At 39.4% G+C, this 27,865-nt stretch overlaps 1 protein-coding gene across 7 annotated transcripts; it reads left to right on the top strand.

Annotated features, from left to right (window-relative positions):
• The first annotated feature begins 3,410 nt into the window (after positions 1–3,410).
• Positions 3,411–27,865, top strand: ZNF248 (zinc finger protein 248). 7 transcript variants are annotated; one of them, XM_047703270.1, is made up of 7 exons: positions 3,411–3,549; positions 4,280–4,351; positions 5,062–5,163; positions 5,264–5,305; positions 15,999–16,125; positions 16,437–16,532; positions 21,034–27,865. In XM_047703270.1, exons 4-7 carry the CDS (start codon positions 5,291–5,293, stop codon positions 22,527–22,529), a joined length of 1,734 nt encoding a protein of 577 aa, XP_047559226.1. In that variant the 5' UTR covers positions 3,411–3,549; positions 4,280–4,351; positions 5,062–5,163; positions 5,264–5,290; the 3' UTR covers positions 22,530–27,865. The 7 variants fall into 7 exon arrangements, with proteins under 7 accessions (XP_047559226.1, XP_047559230.1, XP_047559228.1 ...); XM_047703274.1 differs by lacking the exon at positions 15,999–16,125; XM_047703272.1 differs by lacking the exon at positions 5,062–5,163.

Here is a 27,865-nt window from a genome sequence, read left to right on the forward strand (position 1 = left end):
TTTAAACATGTAATTACCACACAACCTAGTGATCCTACTCCTATGTATTTACCTAAGTGAATCGAAAACTAAGTCAACACAAAAGCCTTAACACATATGTTTGTTTTTTTCTACTTTTAAAGATTTATTTACTTATTTGAGAGAGAGTGAATGGGTGAGCGCAAACAGGGGAGGGGCAAAGGTAGGGGGAGGAGCAGGCTCCACGTGGGACTAGATCCCAGGACTCAGGGATCAGGACGTGAGCCGAAGGTAAACACTTAACTGACTGAGCCACCCAGGCGCCCAACACAAACGTTTATAGTATCTATTAATAATCACTGGAACAGGTAAAAACTCAAATATCCTTCAATAGGTGAATAAACTGTGGGACATCTATAAGTGGAATACTATTCAGTAATTTAAAAAAGGAATGAATTAATGCCTCACACTACCATAGGAAAAATCTTTTTATTTTTTAATTTTTATTTATTTATTTACTTTTAAAGATTTTATTTATTTATTTGACAGACAGAGATCACAAGTAGGCAGAGAGGGAGGCAGGCAGAGAGAGAGAGGAGGAAGCAGGCTCCCCGCAGAGCAGAAAACCTGATGTGGGGCTTGATCCCAGCACCTTGGGATCATGACCCGAGCCAAAGGCAGAGGCTTTAAACCACTGAACCACCCAGGCGCCCCTACCATTGAAAAAATCTTAAGTGACTTTTGCTTAAGTGAAAGAAGCCAAACCTAAAAACTGCATTTTGTATCAATCTATTTTGACATTCTTGAAAAGGTTAAATTATAGGACAGAGAACAAATCAGTGGATGGGGCTAAGGGAGGAAGGAGGGGTTGAGTAAGAACAGGTCACCCAAGGGGAATTTTTATAGTAATAGGATTGTTGTGCATGGTACAGGGTGATGCATTCGTGGAAACTCAGAGCTGTACACCACCAAGACAGAATGTAGCTCAATTTAAATAAAGAAAAAAATCAAATAGTTTACAGATATAAAGCAGACTGTGACAAGTGACTCTATTTTTACAAATGTATGTATCACGTAACCTGAATTTAAAAAACGGGGGAAAAGGAGCTGACCTAAATAATTCTGTAAAACTACATTTTGACTGGATACATTAAGACTGAAAACAAAAAGAACTGTACATAAACACTCTGGCTGGTAAATTCTCACAGGGGTTAGCAGTTCTGAAACTACTTTCCATATACACAAGGTCAAAAAGAATACTTATGTTGTAGATAATGATAACCAGGTATCTCAGTGTATGGATGAAGTTAAAAATAAGCAAGGGGTGGGTGGGAAGGCTAGAATGAATCCTCAGTTAGACTAAAAGATATCAATGTTAGCTCATTAATTTTCAAATATGTAGTCATGTGTATGTAACACATCTGTATACAGATTTATATGTATACAGATCGATCTAGAAATATGGATACTGTGAGGCAGATGACTAGCATGGACTGGTACACATACATCTATTTCTTAGATATGTAGGCAGACAGCATCTAGAAAGTTTCACCCAGTACCAATCAGCACACCTAGAGCTCAGATCTTGGTTTCTCCAATAAAAGGAACTAGGGCTCCTTGGAAAAATGTCTGATTCCAGGGCTTGGACACAGAAAATACAAGGAGCCTGTAGCACCTCATGTGTCAAAAGTAAGGAAGTCCTTTAGAAGCTATGATAAGGATTTGTTAAAAGGACCTAAAAGCTAACCTATGATAGCTCTCAATGCCCAAGCCGGGACAATTTGAGCAACATAATAATAGCATGGATGAAATGAAAAGAGTGGAGAGAAAGGAGCTGATCTGAGAAAAGGACCGAGCTGATCTGAGAAAAGGACCAACAACATGAATGAGTCTTTTTTTTTTTAACATAAATGAGTCTTAAATGAATTTTGCTAAGTGAAAAAAGCCAAACTCAGGAGATACATATTATATAATGCAGTTGACATTCTGAAAAGGGTAAAATTGTAAAACATAAAACAGATCAAAGGGTTGGGTGTAAAAGACGGGGTTGAGTAACGACCATGGAGAATGAATTAGATTATCCATGAGCCCGTACTGACATAAACAAATGATGGAATAAATAAATGAGGAAAAAGAAAATCTTTCCTTTACAGAAGAATCCCAATAAACATATAAGTAAAACAGAAAAATCTCCTTCTAGAACATCACAGTAAAAGTGGTTGCAGGCAAGACCCAACAATGAAAGCAAAAATTAGTGGCCAAAACTCTAAATATAAACAGGATACTTGGGTAGCCTCAGAGAGTTTCTCCTTAAATTTACTAATACACCTGGTGGTTTTAAAATATGACCATAAATTCGAAATGGAGCGAATTTCCTCTGTCCCTGGGTGTGCACTGGACTTAGCCAATCCACTCTTAAGTGTAGACTGGATATGGAAAAATCCTAAATATATAGTGCAGAAACCCCGCTGATACCACTTTAACCAAGTACTAAAGATTAGTATGACAAATGTTGATATCACGTGTCACCTGATACATAGGTAGGGCACATCCTTCCAAGGGTATTCTTCCTAAAAATATATACCTCAGTCCAATAAGGAGAAAACATTAGACAAACGTAAATTCAGAGGCACTTTTCACAATACCTGACCACTATTCTTCAATCATGTGAATGCCATGAAAGACAAGGAAAGACCAAAAAACTTACAGGTTGGAGCAGACATGATGATTAAATGTATTGTGGTATCTGGACAGAATCCTGGACCTGTAAAAGGGCATTCGTGGAAAAATTGACGGAATCTGAATAAACTCTGTAATTTCCTTAATACAATTGCACCCGAGTTGCTTTCTCGGTTTTGATAAAGGTACCACGGCTCTGTAAAATGTTAACATTGGGGGAAGTTGCGTGAAGTGTATATGGGAGGTTGCAGGAGATGAGAGCGTGCTTTCTTCAAGTTTGGTATACGAACAGTTTTTTACACATGAACGGTTTTTAGTATTAATACCGAATTGCTAGCTTGCTGCTTTTCTCATTCGAGAATAACCATGCTGGTCACAGCAGGTACACAGATGAAATCCAAACACAGCTTTCCTTCTCTCGGCTTGCGTCTAAAATTTGATGCATAGGTCGAAGGACAAGGACAAAAGCCTGGCTCCAGGCAGCAGGTGTGAGTATCTCAGATAGTAATCTCTCAACTCAGCCAAGTCGGCAGAAACTCTCCACCTGGTTTCTCAAGAAATGCACATGGTGTACACCGGGGAAGAAAATCTTAAGAGAGGTACTGAATAATTTATGTGCCAGATATACATCCTAAACGCCTCTACTCTTCACTAAACCCCTGCTAGCTCGGTACGATTAGGTTTCTTTTCAAGACTTAGGGATGAGATATCCCTCCTAAGCGTAGAGGCACTTTCCCAGCACAAGTGGCCAGGAGCGGAGGTCCAGCTCTTCGTCGCTGCCGCGCCGCGCCGCTCCCTCCCTCTGCGCATGTGCATCCCCGCCTTCTCCTCCCGGCTCGTCCTTCCCCGGCCTCCAGCCCCTCGTGGGAAACCTTCCCTGGCTTCCGGGTCCACGCGGCGAGGGAGCTGCGGGTGAGCCCCGGGGGATGGGGGCGAGGGCCGAGGGGGCCCTGCGCGGCCCGGGGGTCCGGCGGGGGCGGGGGTGCCCGGTTGTGGGTCGGAGCCCCGCGGGCATCGGAGGGACCCCAGGCGTCTGCGCCGCCTGCAGAGTTAAAGGGACGGCGAGCGGGGGCGTCTCTGCCTGAGGGACCAGGGTCCCGAGTGGGAACGTGGGCTCTCGGGTTCGCAAGACCCGCAGGTGTCCAGTTGCCGCGTAACCTGGCTGCGCCGTCGTGCGGCCGCGGGTGGTGAGAGCGCATGCGTGACGTGTGCGCCGGGCCCACGGGGAGGGGGTGGGGCTGCGGGTAGGCGTGAGTGCGCGTGCGCGACGTGTGCGCGCGCTTGGCGTTGTGACGTGTGTGTGTGCGTCTTAAGTGCGCCGGGCTTCCTAGGAGGGGCGCGGTTGTAGGAGAACCAGGCAGGGTGTCTGATGTGAGTGAGTTGCTCTGGCCGAATAGTCGACGTGATTATTCTGAGCACTCACATTTTGTTAGCTGCTATTGTATTTGTTGTGTATGTAATAACGTGCGGCTGGAGCTTTGACAATTCTCTAGGGCTTTCATTGCTCAGTTAACTCATTTGTGCAATGGAAGAGGGAAGAGGCTGTACTAGCTAGCCACCAAGGCCCTTTCCTGGCTCTAACATTCCCCAGGTCCCCAGTTATTATTTATTATGTATTCATTTGTTATTTGTTATGTATAAGCATGACAGTATCCTGAAGCCATCGAAGGCTGTGTGACGGTGGAAGGTCTGGGACAAATTTAAGAAGAGCGAGGTGAGCTGGAGCTGAGAGGGGTGGGCACGCAGGCTACACAGGAAATGTCACCTCTTTGGAGAGTGTGTTGAGGGCATGGTCGGGAATGAAAGGCTCACCAGCCATAGCGAAGGAAATTCTGTCATCACCTCTCCCTGAACACCCCCTACTCCCCTCATTTTCCATTTCCCATTTGCCATTGTTGATGGCATCTATAAAGATGCAGAGGTTCCTGCTCTCCTGGCCTTATAGACATACAGGATGGTAGTGCAGGTGAGAGGTTATCTGTTTTGGCCTTATTTGAAAAATGAAAAAAAAATTTTTTTGAGTCTGAGAAGGTGACCAAGATCATGCAGTTTGTTGGTGGCAGAACCATGGTTAAAAGTCAGGTCTGCATATTCGCAGGCCATGGCTCATTTTGTCACTGTTAATTAAGTCAAAGATAGTTTCTTATTTAAAGGTCTTTTGAAAGTTGTAAGAAACAAACATTAAACATTTATCTTTTATTTTGCCTTAAACACCCCCATCTCTTTTTTCCAGAGGTTTCTTGGATTTTCTGACCTCAGGGGATTAATAGTGTTAACAGGAAAACAGATTAACAATGTGGCTTGAGATTTTTAATTTTTAATTTTTCCCACATCAGTTCTGAAAAAGCCATAGTGTTTCCTCCTTTAGGTTACTGTTAAATGTTAAACTCATCTTCTCATGTTTTTAATTTTTCTGTGTCACAGAACCTAAATTGGTAATAAATCAATAAGAAACAAATGTTTACATTCACTCAGTGAAAAGTATCATGTCTAAGCTCAACATATATCGGAGCCACACATGGACACGTAAGTATCTTGTATGTGGAGCTGTGTAGGCAGGTAAATCCGGGAACTGCAAGGCAGGCCAAGTCTGTTCTAACTTCCTTCTTCCTTCCTTCTTCCTTAGCTCTCCCTCCTTCACTAAGAGCAAAAAATGAACAGATCCCAGGTGAGCTTTTTGTTTATTTCCACTTTGTTTTAAAATGAGTTTTCTAAAATTTGAAAGGATTCATATTTTTAAAACAAAAAAATAGAGGGGCTCCTGGGTGGCTCAGTGGGTTAAAGCCTCTGCCTTCGGCTCGGGTCGTGATCCCGCGGTCCTGGGATCGAGTCCTGCGTCGGGCTTTCTATCAAATAAATAAATAAAATCTTTTTTTTAAAAAGATTTTATTTATTCATTTGACAGACAGAGATCACAAGTAGGCAGGGAAGCAGGCAGAGAGAGAGGAGGAAGCAGGGTCCCCGTCGAGCAGAAAGCCCGACACGGGGCTCGATCCCAGGACCCTGAGATCACGACCCGAGCCTAAGGCAGAGGCTTTAACCCACTGAGCCACCCAGGAGCCCCTGAATAAATAAAATCTTAAAAAAAAAAAAAATGAAAAAATAGAAATAGGCAAGAATTACGTGAAGGGAAGTATATCAAGTATATCAAGCAAATTCAAAGAACAGTTGGTAGAATGAGAAGCAGGACTCTTAATTTTACAGAGTTGTGCAAGTTGTAAAACTTCTTTGATTTTTCTAATAACAACACTGAAATTGCCTGTAATCATTTCTGATAGACACAGCATTGTGCTAGAAGTGTATGGAAGCTTTTCAGGGGACCGAACAATGAGGTTTGAGAGACAGCTCTCTCATGGTCCTGCTTGATCCAGGAATATGACTTCAAAGATCTGGTGGAATGGAGGGACCACGAGTCCTCCAGATAACTCTCCCTAAGTGTTTGTGTCAGCTTGTTCATATTTCTAGCTTGAATAGCTGACTGTTCTGGCTTTGGTTTCTGCATTTCTCATTCACATTTCAACTTCATGAATGCATTCTTGCTGCTTCGACACTCACCTGAGTCAGCTCTGGAAAAGGCTACCAAATTGTAGTCAAATCCAGTTTTTGTCTTTGTCTTACTTGACCATTCTGCAGCATAATCCTCAGTCTCTGTTGTCTCTGACACCTCCCTGCTAGTTTTCCTTTCTTAACTCTGATACCTCCCCTTATTGTTCCTCACAAAGTTGTCTTTCCCTTTTGCCCCAGACGTTGCCTCTCCTTGGGTTTGTTGCTCAACCATCCTTGGCTCACTGCTTTTTTTCAGTCTGTGTTTTTTCCTGGCTGGTCGTCTCTCTCTCTTTTTAATAAAATATTTTTGAATTAGTAATAACATGGTTAAAAGGTTAAATGATGTTCCCTCTAGGAAGGGTGACATTTTTCATCTCAACTGAGACACTTCCACTGAGAATGAAAGAGGTTCCATAAAGTTATGATGGGACAACTGGCTATATTGGGACAGTCCCAGACAAACTGGAGTTATGGTCATCCTGATGTAGATACCTGTCTGTCTTGTTTGTCCTACCAGTGCTTCTTTTTTCATTTAAAAGATACTCTTGTATGCCCCCTACTTTTATTTAGAAGGGAATCCATCATCTTTAGGGCTTTCTGAACTTAGATGCAGCTGTACACCACTGGCATCCTGTTAAAATGCAGATGTTGATTTAGTGGATCTGGTGGGGGCCCTGGGTTTTGCATTTCTAAAAAGCTCCCAGGTGAAGCTGACTCTGCTGCTCAGGGAGCCACACTTTGAGTAACGAGTCTATACATGATTTTCTGTTCTTTCTTTGCTTTTTTGTCACTTTTTAAAAGCCCGTCCCAGACATCTTTCTCTAAACAGAACATGGATTGTTTCTTTCTTTGTTATAACTGCACAGTAATTCAAGCATGGACGTTCCATAGTTAGTTAACTGGTTATTATTAGTTATGCACTATTTCAAACCTTTTGCTATTACAAACCATGTTCTTTTTTTTTTTAATTTAATTTAATTTTTTATAAACATATAATGTATTTTTATCCCCAGGGGTACAGGTCTGCGAATCACCAGGTTTACACACTTCACAGCACTCACCATAGCACATACCCTCCCCAATATCCATAACCCCACCCTTCCCAACCCCCTCCCCCCAGCAACCCTCAGTTTGTTTTGTGAGATTGAGAGTCACTTAGGGTACAAACCATGTTCTAATGAATGACCTTGTACATATAGGTTTTTTCTATCCGATAAATTCCTAGAAGTGCTTTGCCAGGTCAAAGGGTGCATATAATTGATAACTTGATCATTCGGGATTGTGGTATCATTTTGTGTCACTCCCATCAACACTGCATTAGTGCTTGTTTGTCCACAGCTTCTCCCATAGAACATGTGGTTCAACTTCTGGAATTTTGGCAGTGGATAGATAAACGTGGTATTTTATGAAGTTTATATCTGCAATTTTCTTAACTATGAGTGAGGTTAAGTATTTTTTCATGTATCTGAAAGATGTATTTATGTTTCTGTGAACCCTCTGTTCATATCTTTTGCCCATTTTGCTCTTATTTTTTTGGCTTTTTTTTTTTCTTCAGTGTCTAGCTCTTTATATATTAGGGATACTAGTGCTTGTCCATTTTATGGATTGCAAACTATTATTTTATGGGATGTGATTTGTCATTTGATAGTTGACTCTGGTGTTTTCTCCCCCATGCAGGTATTCTGTTTCAGAATACCACATTTCACTTAGTCATTTCTTTAGGCTCCCCTTGGCTGTGACAGTTTCTCAGACTTACCTTGTTTTTTATAACCTTGGCAGTTCTGAGGAGTACAGTCAGGTGTTTTGTAGAATGTCCCTCAATTGGGAATTGTCTGCTGTTGTTTTCATGATTAGACTGAGGTTATGGGTTTCTTGGAGGAAGACCACAGAGATAAAATGTCATTTGGTCTTATCATATCAAGGGTAAGTGCTCTGGACATGACTTATTACTTTGTTTTCTCTGTCTTCATACTGTACTCCTTGGAAGGAAGTGGGCAATTACACTATACACCTACACTATACCTCCTTCCTGTTGGAGTATCTACATAATTATGTACATACATTATCAGGAATTCTGCATAGAAGATTTTTCTGTTCTCTCCTATTTACTAATCCATTTATATCAGCATGAATTCATGGCTAGTTATTTTATATTTTGGTTATAGTACAATGATACCTTGTTCCTTTTTTTGCTCAAGTTGTTCCAGGTTGGTTAGTAAAAGCATCTTCTAGGGGCGCCTGGGTGGCTGAGTTGGTTGAGTGTCCGACTCTTGATTTCGGCTCAGGTCATGATCTCAGGGTCCTGGGATCCAGCCCCATGTTGGGCTCTTTGCTGAGTGTGGGGCCTGCTTGAAATTCTCTCTCTCGGGGTGGCTGGGTGGCTCAGTGGGTTAAAACCTCTGCCTTTGGCTCAGGTCGTGATCCCGGGGTCCTGGGATCGAGCCCCACATCGGGCTCTCTGCTCAGCAGGGAGCCTGCTTCCCGCTCTCTCTCTGCCTGCCTCTCTGCCTACTTGTGATCTCTGTCTGTCAAATAAATAAGTAAATAAATAAATAAATAGAAATTCTCTCTCTCTCCCTGTGCTCCTCCCTGCTGCTTATGCTTTCTCCCCTTTTCCTACTCTCTCAAAAACAATAAATTTTTTAAAAAGCACCTTCTGTTGGTTCCTATGTCTTTTGACATACCCTGTTATTGTTTGAATACTTCTTCCTTACTCTGTGGCAGTAGACTTTCCAGGTTGATCTTATGTCTTTCCTGCCCTAGAATTAGCCATTTTCCCCCGCTAAGTAGTTCTGGTTCTTTTCATTGGAGCATAGTATGAGAAACCAAGATTGGGGGACTAGGTGTGTCTGTTGTGACTGTGACTGTTAAGTTATTGCTCAAAGACCCTCTCAGCTAACTGAATAGGAAATATGTGTATACTCACTCATGTATATACATGTGTCTATAAATATTTTAGTATGTAACCATCTATTTCTATAGTAAGCTAAGTATTCACACTGTTGTCTCCTCTTGTAATCATTACCAGGTGGAACATTCTAACCTTCTCTTCTTGCTTGTCTGTAATCTCCCGCGCTAACAATGAGAATCCAGCTAACATCTGAATTTCATTTATTTGATAGTTCAATTCCAGAATACACATGCTTGATTCTCCCAGTTTGGGACCATTTGAATTAAGGTGCTAAAAATATTCACATGTAGGTTTTAAAACATAAGTTTTCAAAAACAGAGGGTGTGAAATTGCTGTGTTGGTTATGTATGTATGTATGTATGTATGTATGTATGTATGTATATATGTTTAGCTTCGCAAGAAATTGCCAAACTATTTTTACAAAGTTGCTGTATCAGTTTTTGTTCCTACCAACTATGAATCAGAATCTTGTTGTTCTGATTCTGGACCTGAAATTGGTATTGTCATTATTTTTGATGTAACCATTCCAATAACTGTGTCATGTTGTCTGCATATTCCCACTGAGGTGATGTTGAGCATCTATCTGTTCATGTATTTATTTGCTGTCCTTATATCTTTGGTGAAATGTTTGTTCAAATCTTTTGCATATTTTTCATTTGTTCATTTGTTTTCTTATTATTGAAGCTTTAAGAGCTCTTTTGTGTTTTTTGGACACAAAGCCTTTATTAGATATATGTGTTCCAAATATTTTCTGTCTGTGCCTTATCCTTTCATTTTCTTAAAAATGTCTTTCACAGAGTAGAAGATTTTATTTTTAATAATATCCGACCCATGTTTTTCCCCGTGGAATATGCTTTTTCTGTTCTATCTAAAAACTCATCACCAAATCCAGGGTCATAGAGATTTTTCTCCTGTATTCTTTATTCTTGCATTTTTACATTTAGATCTCTGATTCATTTTTAGTTAATACTTGTGTAAGATCAGTGTCTAGTTTGATTTCTTTTGCATGAGTGTTCAGTTGTTCGAGCACCATTTGTTGAAAGACCATCTTTTCTCCTTTTATTCCCTTTGTGCCTTTGTCAAAAAATGTTTGACTTTATTTTGGTAGATCTATTCCTGGTCCTTCTAATCTGTTCTGTTGATCTGTGTGTCTCTTTCAGCACTAACACACTGTCTTGGTAGCTTTATAGTAAGTCTCAAGACCAGGTGATGTGAATTCTCATTTTTCTTCCACATTGTGTTGGCTATTCTATTTTTTTTTTTTAACTTTTTAAAAAGAGGTTATTTATTTGTCAGAGAGCACAAACAGGGGATGTCACAGGCAGAGAGGGCAGAGGGAGAAGCAGGCTCCCCTCTGAGCAAGGAGCCTGACTCGGACTTCATCCCAGGACTCTGGGATCATGACCTGAGCTGAAGGCAAATGCTCAACCACGTGAGCCACCCAGGTGTCCAGTGTGTTGGCTATTCTAGATCTTTTGCCTTTCTATGTAAACTTCAGAATCTTCTTGTCAATATCTGCAAAATAACTGGGGGGTTTTATTTGGATTTCATTGAATTTATAGATTAAGTTGGAAAGAATTGACGTCATAGCCATATTGAGTCTTCCTACTGATGAACACAAACTCTCTCCATTTATTTAGATCTTTGATTTCTTCCATCAGTTTTGTCTTCCTGTATTTATGTATTGTGTTAGATTTTATACCTTTTTAGGGGTGTATTGTAAATGGTATTTTTTTCATTTGAAAATTTGGAATTCCAATTCTTTATTCAGATATAGGAAAATAGTTGACTTTTTTATATTGACCTTGTATCCTATGATGTTTTGGTATTTCCTCATTACTTCCAATAGATTTTTTTTTTCTTTCTATAAGTTACTTGAGATTTTCTACATAGACAATTAGGGTTTTGTTTTTCCTTTTCAGTGATACATCCTAGTTGTCTCATGCCCTCTTCCCACCCACCTTCCCTCTAGTAATCACGTTTGTTCTCTATATTTGTGAGTCTCTTTTTTGTCTCTTTTGTGCTTTGTTTTGTTTCTTAAATTTCACATATGATTGAAATCATAGGATATTTGTCTTTCTTTGACTTATTTCGTTTAGTATTATACCCTCTAGATTTATCCATGTTGTTGCAAATTTCATTCTTTTCTCTGAAATCATGAAATAAGATTTCATTCTTTTCTCTGGCCAAGTAATATTCTATTAGATATATATATCTATATATACACCACGTCTTTTTTATCCATTTATCTATTGACGGGCTCTTCCATATCTTGCCTACTATAAATAGTGCTGCAATATAAACATATCTTTTCAAATCTTTTCAAATGTTGTCATTTTCTTTGAGTAAATACCCAGTGATGGAATTACTGGAACATATGACAGTTCTGTTTTTAATTTTTTGAGGAACCTCCACATTGTTTTCCATAATGGCTGAACCAGTTTTCATCCCCACCCATCAGTACACAAGGTTCCTTTTTCTTCACATTATCACCAACTCTTGTTCTTTCTTTTTTTTATTCTTACCATTCTGACAGGTGTGAGGTGATACCTCATTGTGGTTTTGATTTGAGTTTCCCTGATGATTAGTGATGTTGAGCAACTCTTCATAGGTCTCTTGGTCATCTGTATGTCTTATTTGGAAAAATGTTTATTCAGGTCCTTTGCCCAGTTTTTAATCAGCTTATTTGTTTTTTTTTTGTTTTGTTTTTTGGGGTTTTGTTTTTGTTTTTGTTTTTGCTGTTGAGTTGTATAAATTTTATATTTCAGATATCAAATCCTTAACTTATATATCATTTGCAAATATCTTCTCCCTTTAGTAGGTTGTCTTTTTTGTTTTCGATGGTTACCTTCGCTGTGTAGGAGCTTCTTGTTTTGGTTTAGTCCCAATAGTTTGATTTTGTTTTTGTTTCCCTTGTCTTTGGAGACATATCTAGAAAGAAGTTGCTATGGCTGATGTAAAGGTAGTTACTACCTGTGTTCTTTTCAAGGATTTTTATGGTTTCAGGCCTCAGATTTAGGTCTTTAACCCATTTTGAGTTTATTTTTTGCGTGTGGTGTAAGAAAGTGGTCCAGTTTCATTCTTTTGCATGTAACTGTCCAGTTTTCCAGATGCCATTTGTTGAAGAGACTGTCTTCTTCCTGTTGGATATTCTTGCCTCCTTTGTTGAAGATTAGCTGACCAAATTATGGGTTTGTTTCTGGTCTCTCTGTTCTGTTCTATTTTGAATAGCTAGAGCAATCTTAGGAAAGAAAAATAAAGCTGGATTTGTTTCACAAATTGATCACAATCCCGGATTTCCAGATACACTACAAAGCTATAGGAATCAAAACAGTATGGTACTGGCACAAAAATAGACACAAAGACCAATGAAACAGGATAAAAAGCCAGTCACGTATGTTTTATTTCTGGTTTTGGGTTGGTTTGGTTTGGTTTGGTTTGGTTTTGGTCATACTGCACTAGCTAGGACTTCTCATACAGAGTTGAATAGGAGTAATGAGATAAGACATCCTTGTCCTACTCCTGCCCTTACGGGAAAAGTGTCCAGTGTCTTAACATTAAATATGATATTAGCTGTAAGTTTTTTGTAGATGGTCTTTATCAAGCTGAGAAAGTTCACCCTATTTCTAGTTTGTTGAGAACTTTGATCATGAATGGCTAGTAGATTTTGTCAAATGCTTTTTCTTTTTCAATTGATTTGATCTTGTAATTTTTCTTCTTTGGCTAATTGATGTGCTGGATTGTATTGATTGATTTTTTTTTTTTTAAACATTGACCCAGTCTTCCATTCCTGGAGTAAATTACACTTGGTTATTGTGTATAATTCATTTTATATGTTGTCAGATTTGATTTGCCAATACTTGAGGATTTTTGTGTCTATGCTAATAGGATATATTGGTCTTTAGTTTCTCATGTCTTTACCTAGTTTTAGTATCAGGGTAATAATGTTGGCATTATAATACAAGTTTGTAAGTGTTATTTACTGGAGGAGATTGTGGAGACTTGGTATTTTTTCCTTAAATGTTTAGTAGAATTCACCAGTGACACCATTTGAGCTTGGTACTTCCTATTTTGGGAGTGATTTGATTAGTAATTGAATTTATTTTAACAGATATAGATCTGTTCCAGGTATTTCTTTCTCCTTGTATGAATTATTAGTTGTGTCTTTTCAGGAATTTGTCCATTTCATCTAAGTTAATTTTTCAGGAATAGAATTATTCATAGTATTCTTTTATTATTAATATCCTTAGGATCAGTGATATTGACCTATCATTTCTGAGATTCACAATTTGTTTTCCTTTATTTTCTTGGTTAGGTTTTCTGGAAGTTTATTAATTTATTGATCTTTTCAAAGAAGCAGCTGTTGGTTTCATTTTTTTTTTTTTAAGATTTTATTTATTTATTTGACAGAGAGAGATACAGCAAGAGAGGGAATACAAGCAGGGGGAGTGGGAGAGGGAGAAGCAGGCTTCCCGCTGAGCAGAGAACCCGATGCGGGGCTCGATCCCAGGACGCTGGGATCATGACCTGAGCCGAAGGCAGAGGCTTAACCCACTGAGCCACCCAGGCACCCCGGTTTCATTGATTTTTTTCCCATGTTTTCAATTTCATTGATTTATTCTAGTATTTCCTTTATATTTGCTTGCTTTTGGCTTAATTTGCTTTTTTTCTGTAGTGTTCTAAGATGGAATAGGTTACTGATTTAAAGTTTTTCTTTTCGAATATATATACACTTGCTATAGATTTCCCTTTATGTACTGCTTTCAATTCATCCCACAAATTTTGATAAGTGGTATTTTTATTTTTATTTCATGTACAGTATTTAAAAATTTCTTTTGAGATCTCTTTGAACTACAGGTTATTTATAAGTGTGTTGTTTGATTTTCAAGTGTTCGAGGGATTTTCCAGCTATCTCTTGTTTATTGATTTCTATTTAATTCCATTGTAGTCGGAGAACATATTTTGTTGTATTTTGTTGTAGCTGTTGTTTTAAATTTGTTAAGGTGTGTTTTGTGGCCAAGACTATGGTTTATCATGGTGAATGTTACATATGAGCTAGAGTAGAATGATAAAATGTGTGTTTTATTGCTTTGGATGGAGTATTCTATAACAGTCAATTAGATCATGTTAATGGATAGTGTGCTGCAGGGCATCTGTATACTTACTGATTTTCTTCCTTCTTGATCTCTCAGTATTGACAGAGGGATGTTGAAGTCTCCCAACTATGATTATAAATTCATGTATTTCTCCTTTCAGTTCTCTTGGTTTGGGGGTATGTATTTTGGTACTCTTTAGTTAGATGCATACATATTTTGATACTTTTGTTAGATTTATATGTTTTCTCAAATAGGATTTTGAACCCATTTAATGAGTTCTTTTTTTTTTTTTAATTTATTTATTTGACAGAGTACACAAGTAGGTAGAGCAGCAAGCAGAGGGAAAGGGAGAAGCAGACTCCCCGCTGATGGGGAGCCCCATGTGGCACTCCATCCCAGCACCCTGGGATCATAACCTAAGCTGAAGGCAGACTCTTAACCGACTGAGCCACTTAGGCGTCCCCATTTAATGAGTTCTTAATTTCAGTGTTGTATTTCTCAGCTCTAGAATCCCCATTTTATCTATGTACTTACAGGTGTATGTATGTGTCTATATACACATTTATCAGAGATCCCCAAGACCATCCCCAGGCTCAGTGACTTATTAGGGTGACTCAACAGGTGGTTCTTCTTATGGCTATGACTTATTAAAGTGCAAGGATATAAAGCAGAATCAACAAAGGGAAAAGGTACATGGAGCATAGTTGAGAGGAAGCCAGGAGCAAACCTGAGTCTTCTTCCAAATCTAGCGATGAGATTGACAACAAATATGAAATGTCTGCCAGGGAAGCTCACTAGACGCTCAATGCTCAGGGTTTTTTTTAGGAGATGATCACATTGGTACTCTCTGCTTGAAACAGAAACTTCTGGACTTAGAAGGAATGAGTGTGTGCCGCATAACCCATATTGCTTACACAAATAATTTAGGCACAGTGAACCATTCTTATTAGGGAATTGAAGTTCCCAGATGCCAGCCAAGGGACACCCTCATAGCAACAGACCTTTGGAACGATAGCAGTCTCAGGCCTGCTCTAGTAATTCTTTTCTGACCAGTACATATACCATACATCCATTGAACTTCTCCCACTTATTTTGTTCATATTTTCCTCTGTTTTATTGAATATATTAATCATAATCCATTTTGAAGTTCTTGTTTATTATTTCCAGTTTTTGGGTCCCCTTTTGGTCTGCTTTGTCTGTTTTATTGTCTATTTTTTTTTCTATCATAAAAATGATAATATTAAAGATCTAACTTTTTCTTGGTCTGGTTTCGTTCCCAGTCTACTGTGTGAATACTGCTAGCTCCTGCAGTATATAACTTAATAAATGTTAATGTATATATCTCATCAGATCATAAGCACTTTGAGAACAGGAACAGTGTTTTCATCAGTACTATTTGCAGCAGGGGGAACGGTTCTAGGGCTTTAGTGAAACTCAGTTTGTATGAGATATTTCTTTTATCCTACATAGTAAATAACACAAAAGAAGGCATCCTATGTGTCAGTTTTTTTTTTTTTTAAGATTTTATTTATTTATTTGACAGAGAGAGATCACAAGTAGACAGAGAGGCAGGCAGAGAGAGAGAGGAGGAAGCAGGCTCCCTGCTGAGCAGAGAGCCCGATTCGGGACTCGATCCCTGGACCCTGAGATCATGACCTGAGCCGAAGGCAGCGGCTTAACCCACTGAGCCACCCAGGCGCCCCTATGTGTCAGTTTTTAGCAAACTTTAAAGAGGTTAGCTCTTTTAAATTTCCTCCATGTCATATAGTTCTGATGGCTTCATATAGAAAAGGCATATACTATTACAGGAACAAGTGTCATTCAAAGATGTATGTGTGGACTTCACTCAGGAAGAGTGGTATCTGCTGGATCCTGCTCAGAAGATACTATACAGAGATGTGATTCTAGAAAATTACAGCCATTTTGTCTCAGTTGGTAAGATTTTTTTTTTCCTTTGGTAAGGTTTTTTTTTCCCTTGTGACTATCGGTAGCATGCATTTCTGGTTGCTGAAACATATGAACTGCTTCTAGAATTTTGTTTGACACTTGAGATTCAGGGCCCTGAGAGGAACAGTCTCTCTGGCCTCCATAAAGAATGCTGTGTTCGTAGCCTCCTCAGGGCTTGCTTCATTTGGGCGTCTCCCTTGGGCAGCTCCTGAGGCTGTACCTTTCCTCGCCATCATTTTTTCAGAGTCCCTGAAGCCAGGCTATTTAGCCACCATTTTGTATTATTTTTTTCTTCACAGGATATTGCATTACTAAGCCAGAAGTGGTCTTCAAGATAGAGCAAGGAGAAGAGCCCTGGATATTAGAGGCAGGATTCCCAAGCCACTGCCACCAAGGTGAGTTAGTGAGTTTGCAGGCAGATGGAAGACAAGGGAATGAGATCTTAGGCTATTGGTTTAGGGTTTATCACTTGTACAATATTCTTCAGAAATTTCTTTTATAAATTTTAGACCTTTGGAAGTGACAAAGGACAGTTGGCCCATATCCCGCCATTACCTTAATCACATTCCTCCACATGTCACTTTCCCTCATAAATGCTTTCCTTTGCTCTTTGATATTTTAGAGTGATTTACTAATACCTGTAATGCAAACTCAGTTGGCTTCATCTTAGGTAATTTTTCTAGGTTAGTTTATCTTTGAAAATTGTTAACTTTCCCTCTGTTCTCTTTGGATACCTTTTGTTTTCATGCTGTACTTGAGATACTACTCATTTAACAAATACGTGTTGGGCACTCACTAGGATCCAGTTGTGTTTTTAGGTAATTAAAAGATTAGCATCCCTTTTATCGTAGGGTATGTATTATAGTAAGGGACAAGAAGCATGTTTGTGTGTGTGAAGTACATGCATGTGAATGTGTTCATACAGTATTTGTGGTGATAAACACCATGGAGAGTGGTGTGCTAATGGGTAAGGAAGTCAGAGAAAACCTGTTTCATGAGGTCCACAGGAGGGGTGAGACCCTAGTACAGTGAAAGTGGGAGTGTTACAGGCAGGTGCCAAACTTCTTAGCTGTGTTCTTAGAATGTTTGAAGAATGGCAAGGGGGCATTGCGGCTGGAGGTGAATATATGTTGGGGAGAGTGTTAGGAGGTGATGTCATAAGAAGTAAGTAGCATGGACCATGGTAATTTTATATTGAGTGATATGAGAAAGCCTTGTAATTTTTTTTTTTTTTTGAGTAAATGTAAGTCAGATTAAATCATCAGATCTGACTTAGCAGTTTATGCAGTAAATACAGTCTGGTGGTTGGGTGGTGCTTAGGCACAAGTGAGGAAGGAATACCATTGAGACTGTTATATACGCCAGAGGAGAGAGGATAATGACTTAGGTGATGTTGGAAGTGCTGAGGAGTGGAAGGTTTGTACATATATCTTGAGGATGAAGCCAATAAGATTTGCTGTTGATAGTGTGGAAGAGAGACAGGAGTCCAGCATGACTCAACTGATTTGTCTCAAGCAACTGGATAAAAACTGGGTGCCATTTATTGGGAGGAAATTAGATTATAGGGGAGTTAAGACATACCCAAACTTGGACACAAGACGCTGGGAGAGAACTGCTAGAACCCAGTCTCTGTGTTGAATAAGATGTTGGTTCTGTGTGAGTATGGTGCACGTGGCAGAGGCCAGAGCCGGAAGTGCCCTGTGAGAGGTGTCAGCGGTGGGTGGTGGTAAAGGCCTGAGGCTGGGTGAGAGCTTCTAGATCAGAGGTTGGTGGGCTTTTATGTAAAGACAGTAGGACATGTTTTCGGTTTGGTGAGTCACATGTGGCCTGGCTGGCTGCTGCTGTTGCTGCTCCTCCCGCCCCTTCCTGGTTCTCCTTTTCCTTCTTCTTCCTCCTCACTTCTCCCTACTGCCTCTTCTTTCGTTTCCCTTTAAAAATGTAAAAAAACATTCGTAGTTTAAGGACCCTTGCTCAATAGTTATCGTTTGCAGGCTCCTTTTCTAGAGAGTGGCTTTGCACGTGAGAGCAGTGGTTCTGGAACAATTCCACTTCTGCAGGGTGTGAAAATCCATAAAATCTCATCACGAGAGGAGCTTAAGGAGGAACAGTCTGAGCCAGGGGGAAAACCTGAGAGCCTGGTTTCCTGGGAATCCGATAAGGAACACGCTACTGTCCTATTACTACCTTAAATGGCAGCTCCGGGGTCAGTGCATTAAACCCATTATCCCTTATTACTAGTGTCCTCATATTCCTGGGGTTGTTTGCCTTTCAAAACCAGCTCCCGCATCCCTTTGTTTTCTCATTTTTCACTGATCTCACTCAGAAGCAGAACTGTGTGTTCTCTCATTCCTGGCTGGATCTAATCCCTAAATGATTTTTATTTTCTTACCTGAAGCATCTGCTTTATCTTTCACTAGCCTGGCAGAGTTGATGCTTATTAAGAAATGAAATTAAAATTAAAGTCTCCTTTCATTGACTATTAAAATGTGGTCCTCCTATTCTTCCTGTCTCTTTCTAGCTGCTCTCTAGAATTTGCACTAAACCCCATACTGTCTTAGATCCTAAATTTCACATATAAATACTTTCTCTTCTACTACAACTTTCATTTGTGTTTACTTTGCTTTTCAGATACTTAATATTGTATGTGTAAAGTGTTTAAACATTGCATGGTACCTAGTAATGGCTTATTTCACCTATTTTAAGTTAGAGCTCACTTTGTTTTCCCTGTAACTTAAATAACCCATATTTTGTGACCCTAACCCACTAGCGGCTACATCCTCAAAACTGAGAACTAATCATATTACTCTTGCTTAGGGTTTCTTTCTTTAATGAGATTTTGTTTTCCCACAGAGAAGGCCCTTTCTTTTCCCAATTCTGATAATTTACTAATTTCTTTTTTGATGAATTGTGCAGCTAAGTTTGGAAGAGATCATTTTTTCTCATCCATTCATAAAGCATTCTGAAGTACTTTTCCAAAATACGCATTCCCATTTTGTCCTTTTGTATTACTGCTCGTCACGTACAGATTGGAAATAATTCATATGCACATTGCATTTATGAATCATTCATGTTATGTCTCTTTCATGAGGTCAGAGGAAGCAGGATTTTGGTAACATCTGCCAAGAGCTAGACTGTGGTCTTGACAAAGGGTATAGCATTGAGCAAGGAACTTAATCTTACATTATGGTGAATTTTACAGGCAGTAAACTTCTTTTAAAGATCGTGAGTGAAGGCTGAAAGTGGGAGGGATGTTGCAGTGTTTGTTGGCGGTCATTCTTTTATTATTATTTTTGTGGTTTGTTGTCAGTGAAAGAAAGCAGCATTTCCTGAAAGATATCCAGGTTCCAGAAAGAGCAAGGGCTGGAGTGCAACTTATATTGTGTCTCAGGGAGTGGCCCAGCTGCAGGATTCACCTACTGTGAATCCAGTTGGTGGAAAGTTTGTTTTGTTTTGATTTGTTTTGGGGGGGGGTAATAATTATTACTATCTGGCCCTTGGAGCAGTGGGCTCTGGACTGCCATAGAAGTTTTTTCACAAGTGATTAACATTATTGCATTGTGTGGCAACACGGCCAAGAATTTTTATGATAAAGTTTACCAAAGATCTTAGAATCATATAGAGAAACATGATCCTTACAGGTCTCACAAGTAGGTAAAAGATACAGATGAGGCTAGAGAGAAAAGCAGAAAACCTTGATGTAAAAGATAAACTTAAGTATAAAAGCAGACTTAAAGATCAACATTGTCTCAGGCATGAAATGGTTCTGGGGGAAGTAAGCCAGCAGATTTAAGTAAATCAACATATGACTTGATGGTGAGATTCATAAGCAGCTGTGAGAAAACAGAGTGAACCCGGTCCTTTGGCAGAGATAGCCTGCCCCACATCTATTTTTGTATTTCCTTTTCGATATTTGTGCTGTTGTGAATCACAGCTAGATAGAGAGTGAGAGTCTGGGGTAAAGCAGTGATCCTTAAAAAATGAGGAAGTAGGTGTTTTAAGAAATTTTTGTTAATGCTGATATATCAAATGAAGGGAAAAAAAGGGACTGACAACATGTATACTAGTGAGAATCTACCATAGTAGTCAAGATGTGAGAGGATAAGGATGGGAACTGTGAGCTGTCTCTAAATTCTTCCTCTACTGTGTTTCTCAGTCTATTTGTAGTTTATTTTTTATTGGAAAAAAACCCTTGTTGAACTTTCCAACTCTGTGAGTTTCCTGCTTCCTAAGCGGATACCTCTCAGAAAGTACCCAATCCTTGCTTACTATGTCTTGATTTTATTTCACTTTCTCTAGCCCACTTTTTACAGCTTTTTAAAAAAATAATTATTTCTTATATAATAAGTTAAAAGAAAAACTAGATGCTGGGCTATAGGACTTCTTGGTTGAACCCAAGAATGTTTGGTGTTGGTGTTCAGAGTAGAAGCATGTGCTCCTGCAGAAATCCTACCCCAGGAATCTGTACATGAGGGGATTAGGATGGAACTGTTCTCTCTCCCCCAAACATAGTTCATCTTCTGAAAGCCATCTCTACCATCACTTTATTCAACGTTCAGTGTCTCTGTCTGGCTCACCCCATTCTCTATGAGTCCCTGAATCAGCCACTCCCAGCAACCTGTGCTTTGCATTTTCACCCTTTTCTGTCCAGTTTTGAAAGTTTTGTATTTAAAATGTTAAGTGCCCTTGCCAGTTTCCATTCCTTGTTTCCACAGCAGCTTGTATTTACTTTCCACTGAGACTAGTAGGATAAAGCAAACGCATGCTTGGATTTAGTTCACGCCAGGAAACTGAGCCTAAAACAAAGGAATCAACTATATGAAAGGGTGTTTGTGGGAGTTCAGTCTCATTAGAAGTGTACTACGATTCATAAGATGTGGTTATTTTTCTCATTTCTAGAAGACTGGAAAGTTGATGACCTGATAGAGAGCAGCCAGGACAATGAAGATGAACATTTTTGGCAACTGGCTTTCACTACCAACAAAACATTAAATATAGATAGTTGTGATAGAGTAAGAAAAGCTTTCAATCTGGGCACAGATTCTGTTCCTTCAAGAAATTTTCCGTATAAGATATGTGACTCATGTGAAATGAGTTTGAAAAATATTTCAGGCTTAATTATTAGTAGAAAGAGCTATTCTGGAAAGAAGCCTGATGAGCTTAATGTATATGAGAAATTGCTCCTTGATATTAAGCATGAGAAAACTCCTGGAGGGAAATCTTATAGATATAATCAAAAAAGGAATGTGCTCAGTCATAGCCACAATCTCAGTCAGCCAATTTTTGACCAGCCTTCTGAGTATAATGAAAATGGACAAGCCTTCCATGAGGAAGCGGCCTTTTTCACAAACAAGAAAATACAGATAGGAGAGACACTCTGTAAATATAATGCATGTGGAAGAACCTTCATCCACAGTTTAGAGCTCAGTTTATCTCAGAGAACTCATTTGGAGATGGAGCCATATGAATGCAATATTTGTGGGAAGTCCTTCTATACAGATTTAAGACTGGGACATCAGAGAACTCTTACAGGACAGACTCCTTATGAATACAATGAATATGGGCAAACCTTCTGTGATAACTCAACTTTCATTATCCATCAGGGAGCCTATGCAAGAAAGATTCCCCATGAATATAAAGTAGGTCCTAAAACCTGGGAAAAGTCAACCCTTTTTAAACATCAAATAGTACACATGGGCAAAAAACCTTATGAGCACAATGAAAATGGAAATAACTTCAACAAGAAATCACATCTCACCCAACTTCGAAGAAGTCATTCAGGAGAAAAAACCTTTGAATGCGGTGAATGTGGGAAGACATTCTGGGAGAAGTCAAACCTCACTCAACATCAAAGAACACACACAGGAGAGAAGCCCTATGAATGTACTGAGTGTGGGAAATCCTTTTGTCAGAAACCACACCTTACCAACCATCAGCGAACACATACAGGAGAAAAACCCTATGAATGTAAGCAATGTGGAAAAACGTTCTGTGTGAAGTCAAACCTCACAGAACATCAGAGAACACACACAGGGGAGAAACCATATGAATGTAATACATGTGGGAAATCCTTCTGCCACAGGTCAGCCCTAACTGTCCATCAGAGAACACACACAGGAGAGAAACCCTTCATGTGTAGTGAATGTGGGAAGTCCTTCTGTGTGAAGTCAAACCTCATTGTACATCAAAGAACTCACACAGGGGAGAAACCCTATAAATGTAATGAGTGTGGGAAAACCTTCTGTGAAAAATCAGCTCTCACTAAACATCAGAGAACTCACACAGGGGAGAAGCCCTATGAGTGTGATGGATGTGGGAAAACCTTCAGTCAGAGGTCAGTACTCACAAAACATCAGAGAATTCACACAAGGGTGAAAGCTCTTTCAACATCCTGATGTCCAGAAGCCTTCACCTGCTCTTTCAAGTTATTATACCATTTTAAAAAAATGAGATGAAGCCCAAAGAATGCCTCACATTACTAGAAAGCAATGTCTTATCATACTTCAATTAATACTAGCATAAAACCATACTGATATTTTGAATATGTGAAAGCTCTGAAGAAAAACTGAAACTTTTAATCAGAAAATTTATATTGAGGGGAAATTTCTTCACTTAAGAAATGTGGTAGAAGTCTTTGTCTAGAATTTATGTTGTGTCATATTCCAGATGTGATACCAAATTTTATTGTAAATATAGTGGATGGTATTCATTCATACCTATATTCAAGTGGAATCTGAAGTTTAAAAAAAGTTGAATCACAACAACATTAAACAATTATGAAGAGTTCCTGATGTTTGCAGGCCTGATGTGGGTATAGTAATATAGCAGAAATTAGATGTATGCTTGATTTGCATATTGTAGTCCAACAGACTTATGAAGAGAAAATATCTTTTAATTAAAGAACTATTATGGTCTATATTAGTATCTTCCACACTAAATACCACCAGTGTCTTTATAAGTTGCCATAATTATATATGTATATATAGTGTATATGTAAATATACATGTATTTAGTGGTGTGTTAAGAGTAAGCTCACACTGGCTTGCAACTGCCAATGGTTAAATTTTCAGGAATTTTGTGAGCCAGTACTTAAACAGTCATTATTTAAAAATTAAATTATATTAAAAACAAAGGTAATAAATTCTCAGCACTCATCAATTCCTAATTATTTTATAACAAACATTTTGTTCTTTGTTCTTTAGGTCACTTTTATTACTGAGTCATATGGTAAAAATACCGTCTAATGTGCTACCGCCCATCTCTTCCCACCTCTGCACTCAGTGTCGTCCTGTGGGTAGCTTGCTGTAGTGGGAGTGTTTACACCCTGGAAATTGGCAAACTGTACAAACCGGGGTTCTTATTTTCTCAGAGAACCTGTTGTCAAATATTTACCAGCACACCACTGTGTATATATGAAAATACACCTGAACAATTTGAAGTACAGACTACGTACACCCCTCTCTCATATCCTGACATAGATAAATGGCTATGGCCATTATTGTTGAACTGCCTCTTCAGTAAAGAACCCCAAATTTCTTTTTGTGAGGTTTTTAAACTACCTCTGCATCAGTCTTAATTGTAAATACTACCTGAGTCTCTTTATAGTTTGGCCAGTATATGTTATTTTACGACCTCACCACCAACCTTCCGTCTGACGTTGCCGGCAAATAAGATTTAGTATGGCCATTGTTACTGATCTACTACTACTTCCCAAAGAAGCCAAATAATATTTTTCTGAGGTTTTTCAGTTGCCTCTGGGTCAGTCTATGATGTTGTAAGTACTGTTAGTAACAGTGGGATTTACATGAATTTTGCAAAGGTTAACATCATTTATGAACAGGAACACTCAATGCACTCCACAAATAAAAAGTATGTACTCGAATGCCACTTTCCTACTCTTGGTATTTCATTACTGTATCTATTTAGGCATGATCTGTTGTATGTGACCCAGGAACTATGTATTTGTATTTAAAATACTAGGGTGTCATGCACTGTCCCTGCCTCCTTTGTCCTACTGTTTTCCCACACCACCTTGGAACACACTGATCAGCAGTTCCAAGAGACACTGCCCACCCACCACCCTGCTGCTGATTTGCTGGGCTCTGTTTTGTTTCTCTTTCCATTCTTCCCCCACATGATTTAGGAGTAAATCCAGATTAATCTGAGTTAATCATGGAGATGCTGTTCTAATGATTTTGTTGAGATGTTTGGAAAATATTCTGCGGTACTTCTGGGAGAGATCTCAGTGATAAACTATTGTGACATGAGAAGACAAAAGGAGAGATTGTCTCTCTTATGCTGGACTTTTTCATGTTTGTACATCATACCAAATTATAGCTTGTGGCCCTGAAGGGCAGTAGTCTGAAGATACCAGCAGACAAAATGGGAAAAGCCTGGCTCAGAGGGGACTCCCGTCGTTGAGCTGCACAACTCCATCTGGACCTGTTCTCGGCTAGGACTTTCTATTACCGTGGTAATAATGATTGCTTATTTATCCTTAGGGCTGTCTGTTATTTCAGCTGAAGGCATTCCAGCTGGTACAGACAAGTACTTCATTCTAAATGTTCATGTTCTATATAGTGATTTCGGGGAAGAATGATTTCTTTTGACAACTTAACACAAGAATAGCTATTTGTATCAGCCCTGCTTCTAATGAAAAACAGAATTCTACCCCAACCAAGAGGATTGTGATGGTAGATGTATTACAGTGGTATGGGCCAGAAACAAGGGATCCTGAAGCACCTAGAGACTAGCATTACCCAGAAACTGTGAGCATTCTAGGTCGTAAAGGGGCAAAGATGGAAATTAGTGTCACCAGAGCCCAATAAGAGCTGCTCTCATGGAGGAGAGACCACCTCCTGGAAGATATTGTCCCTCCAAGAATCGTGGCACTGAATTGCTGGTGCCTCCCTTTGGAGAACGCAACCAGATGCGATCTGCAGGTTAGCCCAGGTGGGCGCAGAGAAAGTGGAGAGGAGTTCTGGGTGGAGCCAATGGATAATAAGCAGCACAGTGTTTTTTTTTTTTTTTAAATTTTTATTTTTGTAAATTCCTATGTAAAGTCCCAGTATTAGAAATAAACATTCTACTAGTTGGAAGTTAAGTATTTCTACTTCATTGTGCTTTTGTGTAGTAGGTAAATTCCTTTTGGAACTGAGCACTGTGCCAGGTATGTCTTGGTTGATATGTATGAAGCAGACATTATGTTAAATGACATTATTCAGATACCCCTCTGTGGTGTTTCCTGTTACACGTGTTGTGAGATAAGCAGCTCTGTATTCTTCCAAATAAATAGCCAGTTGTCCCTGCATCGTTTGATTAATTTACCCCTTTCCTTGTCCACCTGATAGGGTATTTTTAGCAGGTACTTAAATATTATGAGTAGTGGCTGTTGCTTTTCATCTGCTCGAGGCAACTTTTCTACATTCTTCCTATAAGATATAGTCCATCCTTGTGAACACAAGAGTTGACATTTATCCCAGATGATACCATCTCTTCCTGGACCCACATTTGTATTGATCCAGGAATGGCTATTTGTTACAAAATAGGCCAATGAGAACTTATCCTAGAATATTTTTCACAAGTCACCATGACCAGATAGTTTGTGTCCTTGTTGCTGTGAGAAGTCCTCTCAAGAAATATGTCTGTAAGGGAGAAGATGATAGGGATAAATGCTGTAAAGTAAAACGAAAATAGGAAAAGTCAGAAGTTTGCTTCTACATAGCATGGAGATGGAACGACCTTACTGGGAAGACTACTGTGGAGGGAATGAACCTTTTGGTTATCTGGAGAGTGTGCATGCACACACGCGCACGTGTGTGTCTGTGTAATACATGTACATGTATAACCAACAATTTTACATACCTATGATTTTGTTTCCTGAAACAACACCCTAATTACCTGTAAAATACTTTGATATTTTATTTTGTATTGTACCACATTCTGTTAAAAGAAATGCTTGTTCCCATTTACTAAACTGATTGCACAGCCCATGAATGGGTCATCTCCCAGAACTTAAACACCAGTGCTCAAGTGCAAAATCAGAAAAGGAATGGCTGGGTCATAGGTATGGTTTTCTGAAATGACTAAGTGATGTACATTCCCAGTGCCTAGATAGTGTTTCCTGGCAACCCCCTAGAACCTGTCTTTTGGGAATTGGGCCCATTTTCTGTGTGGAATGTGTCCTCGCCTTGCCTGGTGTGCCCTGTCACTTCACATCCCGCCTGTACTTGGCAAGGAAAGGTAGAGCCGTAGCCTCTGGAAAGGTTCAACCCGTGGGTATCCTAGATTCCCTCAACCAACCTACTTGTTGCCCACAGTAGGGAATTGCAGTTGTAGCTGTCCTTGCCCTACCCCTTCGACCTCCGTGTTTCTGTGGATGGCTTAGCCTGTTCTGATTCCGTGGAACCTTCATGGGCCACCGAGCGATGGGACACTACGTAATCTTCATCTCCTTCCTCTTTCCCACCCGCCCCTCCTTTCAGACTCTGCACATCTCCAGGCTTCTCTTTCAGACAACGAGGAACTGATATCTGCTCTTAGACACCACTTTTCAAGAGCAAGGTCCTGTCAGATACTTAGCGAGTTGGAAAAGTGACGCTTGCTATCTTGCTTGCTCCACTGTATGTGGAATTCATAGTTTGGGATGGTTGATCCTCCCTGGTTCCTTTGCCTTATATACAAAGTGGGAATAGTTATCCCCATCTGAAAGAGCAGGCCTTAGTTTTAGCTTACTTGCTGTGACACACAGACCAAAAATTCTTGTCTAACCACCACCATCCTCCTCCCCACTCCTGCCAAAGAAGTTCATTCACATCCTGAGAGGACAGCAGGGGAGTTTAGAACTATTTGAACTCCAGGCCCTAGTGAAGGTATGTCCTGCTCTGTGGGGTGTCCGACCACATTCTTTAAATTAGAAGAGGAACTTAGAGAAGCATGGCAACTGTGACTAGTGCCCAGGAGCTAGTGGGACTTCCTTAGCCTTCCTAGGACTGGGTGCTCCTGTGCTGTTGGTCCATACCAGCTGTGCAGGTTGGGGGAAGAGGGCATAAATATTCTTTGGAATGTAACAGAGGAATCGTCTTCTCCCCCATCTCTCAGTTGCCTCTCCTAAAATAACTGTTGGTTTTTAGTTCAGCATGTACCCTAGGCCTTTTCCCATGCATTTTAATCCATATTTGTTTACCTACAGAGAAGTTTTAATAGACCGGATGCTTAAGGGCATTTGACTTTAGCAAATCAGAAATACTGTCAGAATATTAAAATTCTATATTGTAATCAAAAGTATCCATGCCATTTCCAAATAATATGTTGTTGCCTGGAATTAGACAACTTTAAAGCCATCGTGCCCAGTGCTTTGCAAGCTGTATTTGTAATTGCTACTGAAGAGAAACCATGTAATTTTTAATAGTCTATGGATGAACAACTATTATTGTTTATGCTTCTTGGAGTTTTCTCTTTCCAGATGATTTAGTGATTTGTGTAGATATTCTACCTTACTATAGTTTGAAACATTGAAAAATTCCTATAAAATGTGTCCAAAAGTTTTAAAACTGCTAATGTTAGTGGTTGTGATGAAAAACACAGCTGAACCTTAGTAACTTTAGAGGAGTAGATACTGTAGAAGGCTGTGAAAAACTTTTACCTATGAAACAGCATGCTGTTAATTTGGTAGGTAAGGATGAGAAAATAATAATGCTTAGAAAATATAAATAAAATGACTTTAATATTA

This window comes from Lutra lutra, chromosome 14 (genome assembly GCF_902655055.1).
Source record: "Lutra lutra chromosome 14, mLutLut1.2, whole genome shotgun sequence".
Classification (NCBI taxonomy): Eukaryota; Metazoa; Chordata; class Mammalia; order Carnivora; family Mustelidae; genus Lutra; species Lutra lutra.

Bases quoted from the DNA above. Each gene is read 5' to 3' on its own strand.
- ZNF248 (XM_047703270.1), top strand. The intron at 16,126-16,436 runs GTAAGATTTTTT...TTTTCTTCACAG, and splicing joins CAGCCATTTTGTCTCAGTTG to GATATTGCATTACTAAGCCA. The intron at 16,533-21,033 runs GTGAGTTAGTGA...TCTCATTTCTAG, and splicing joins CCCAAGCCACTGCCACCAAG to AAGACTGGAAAGTTGATGAC.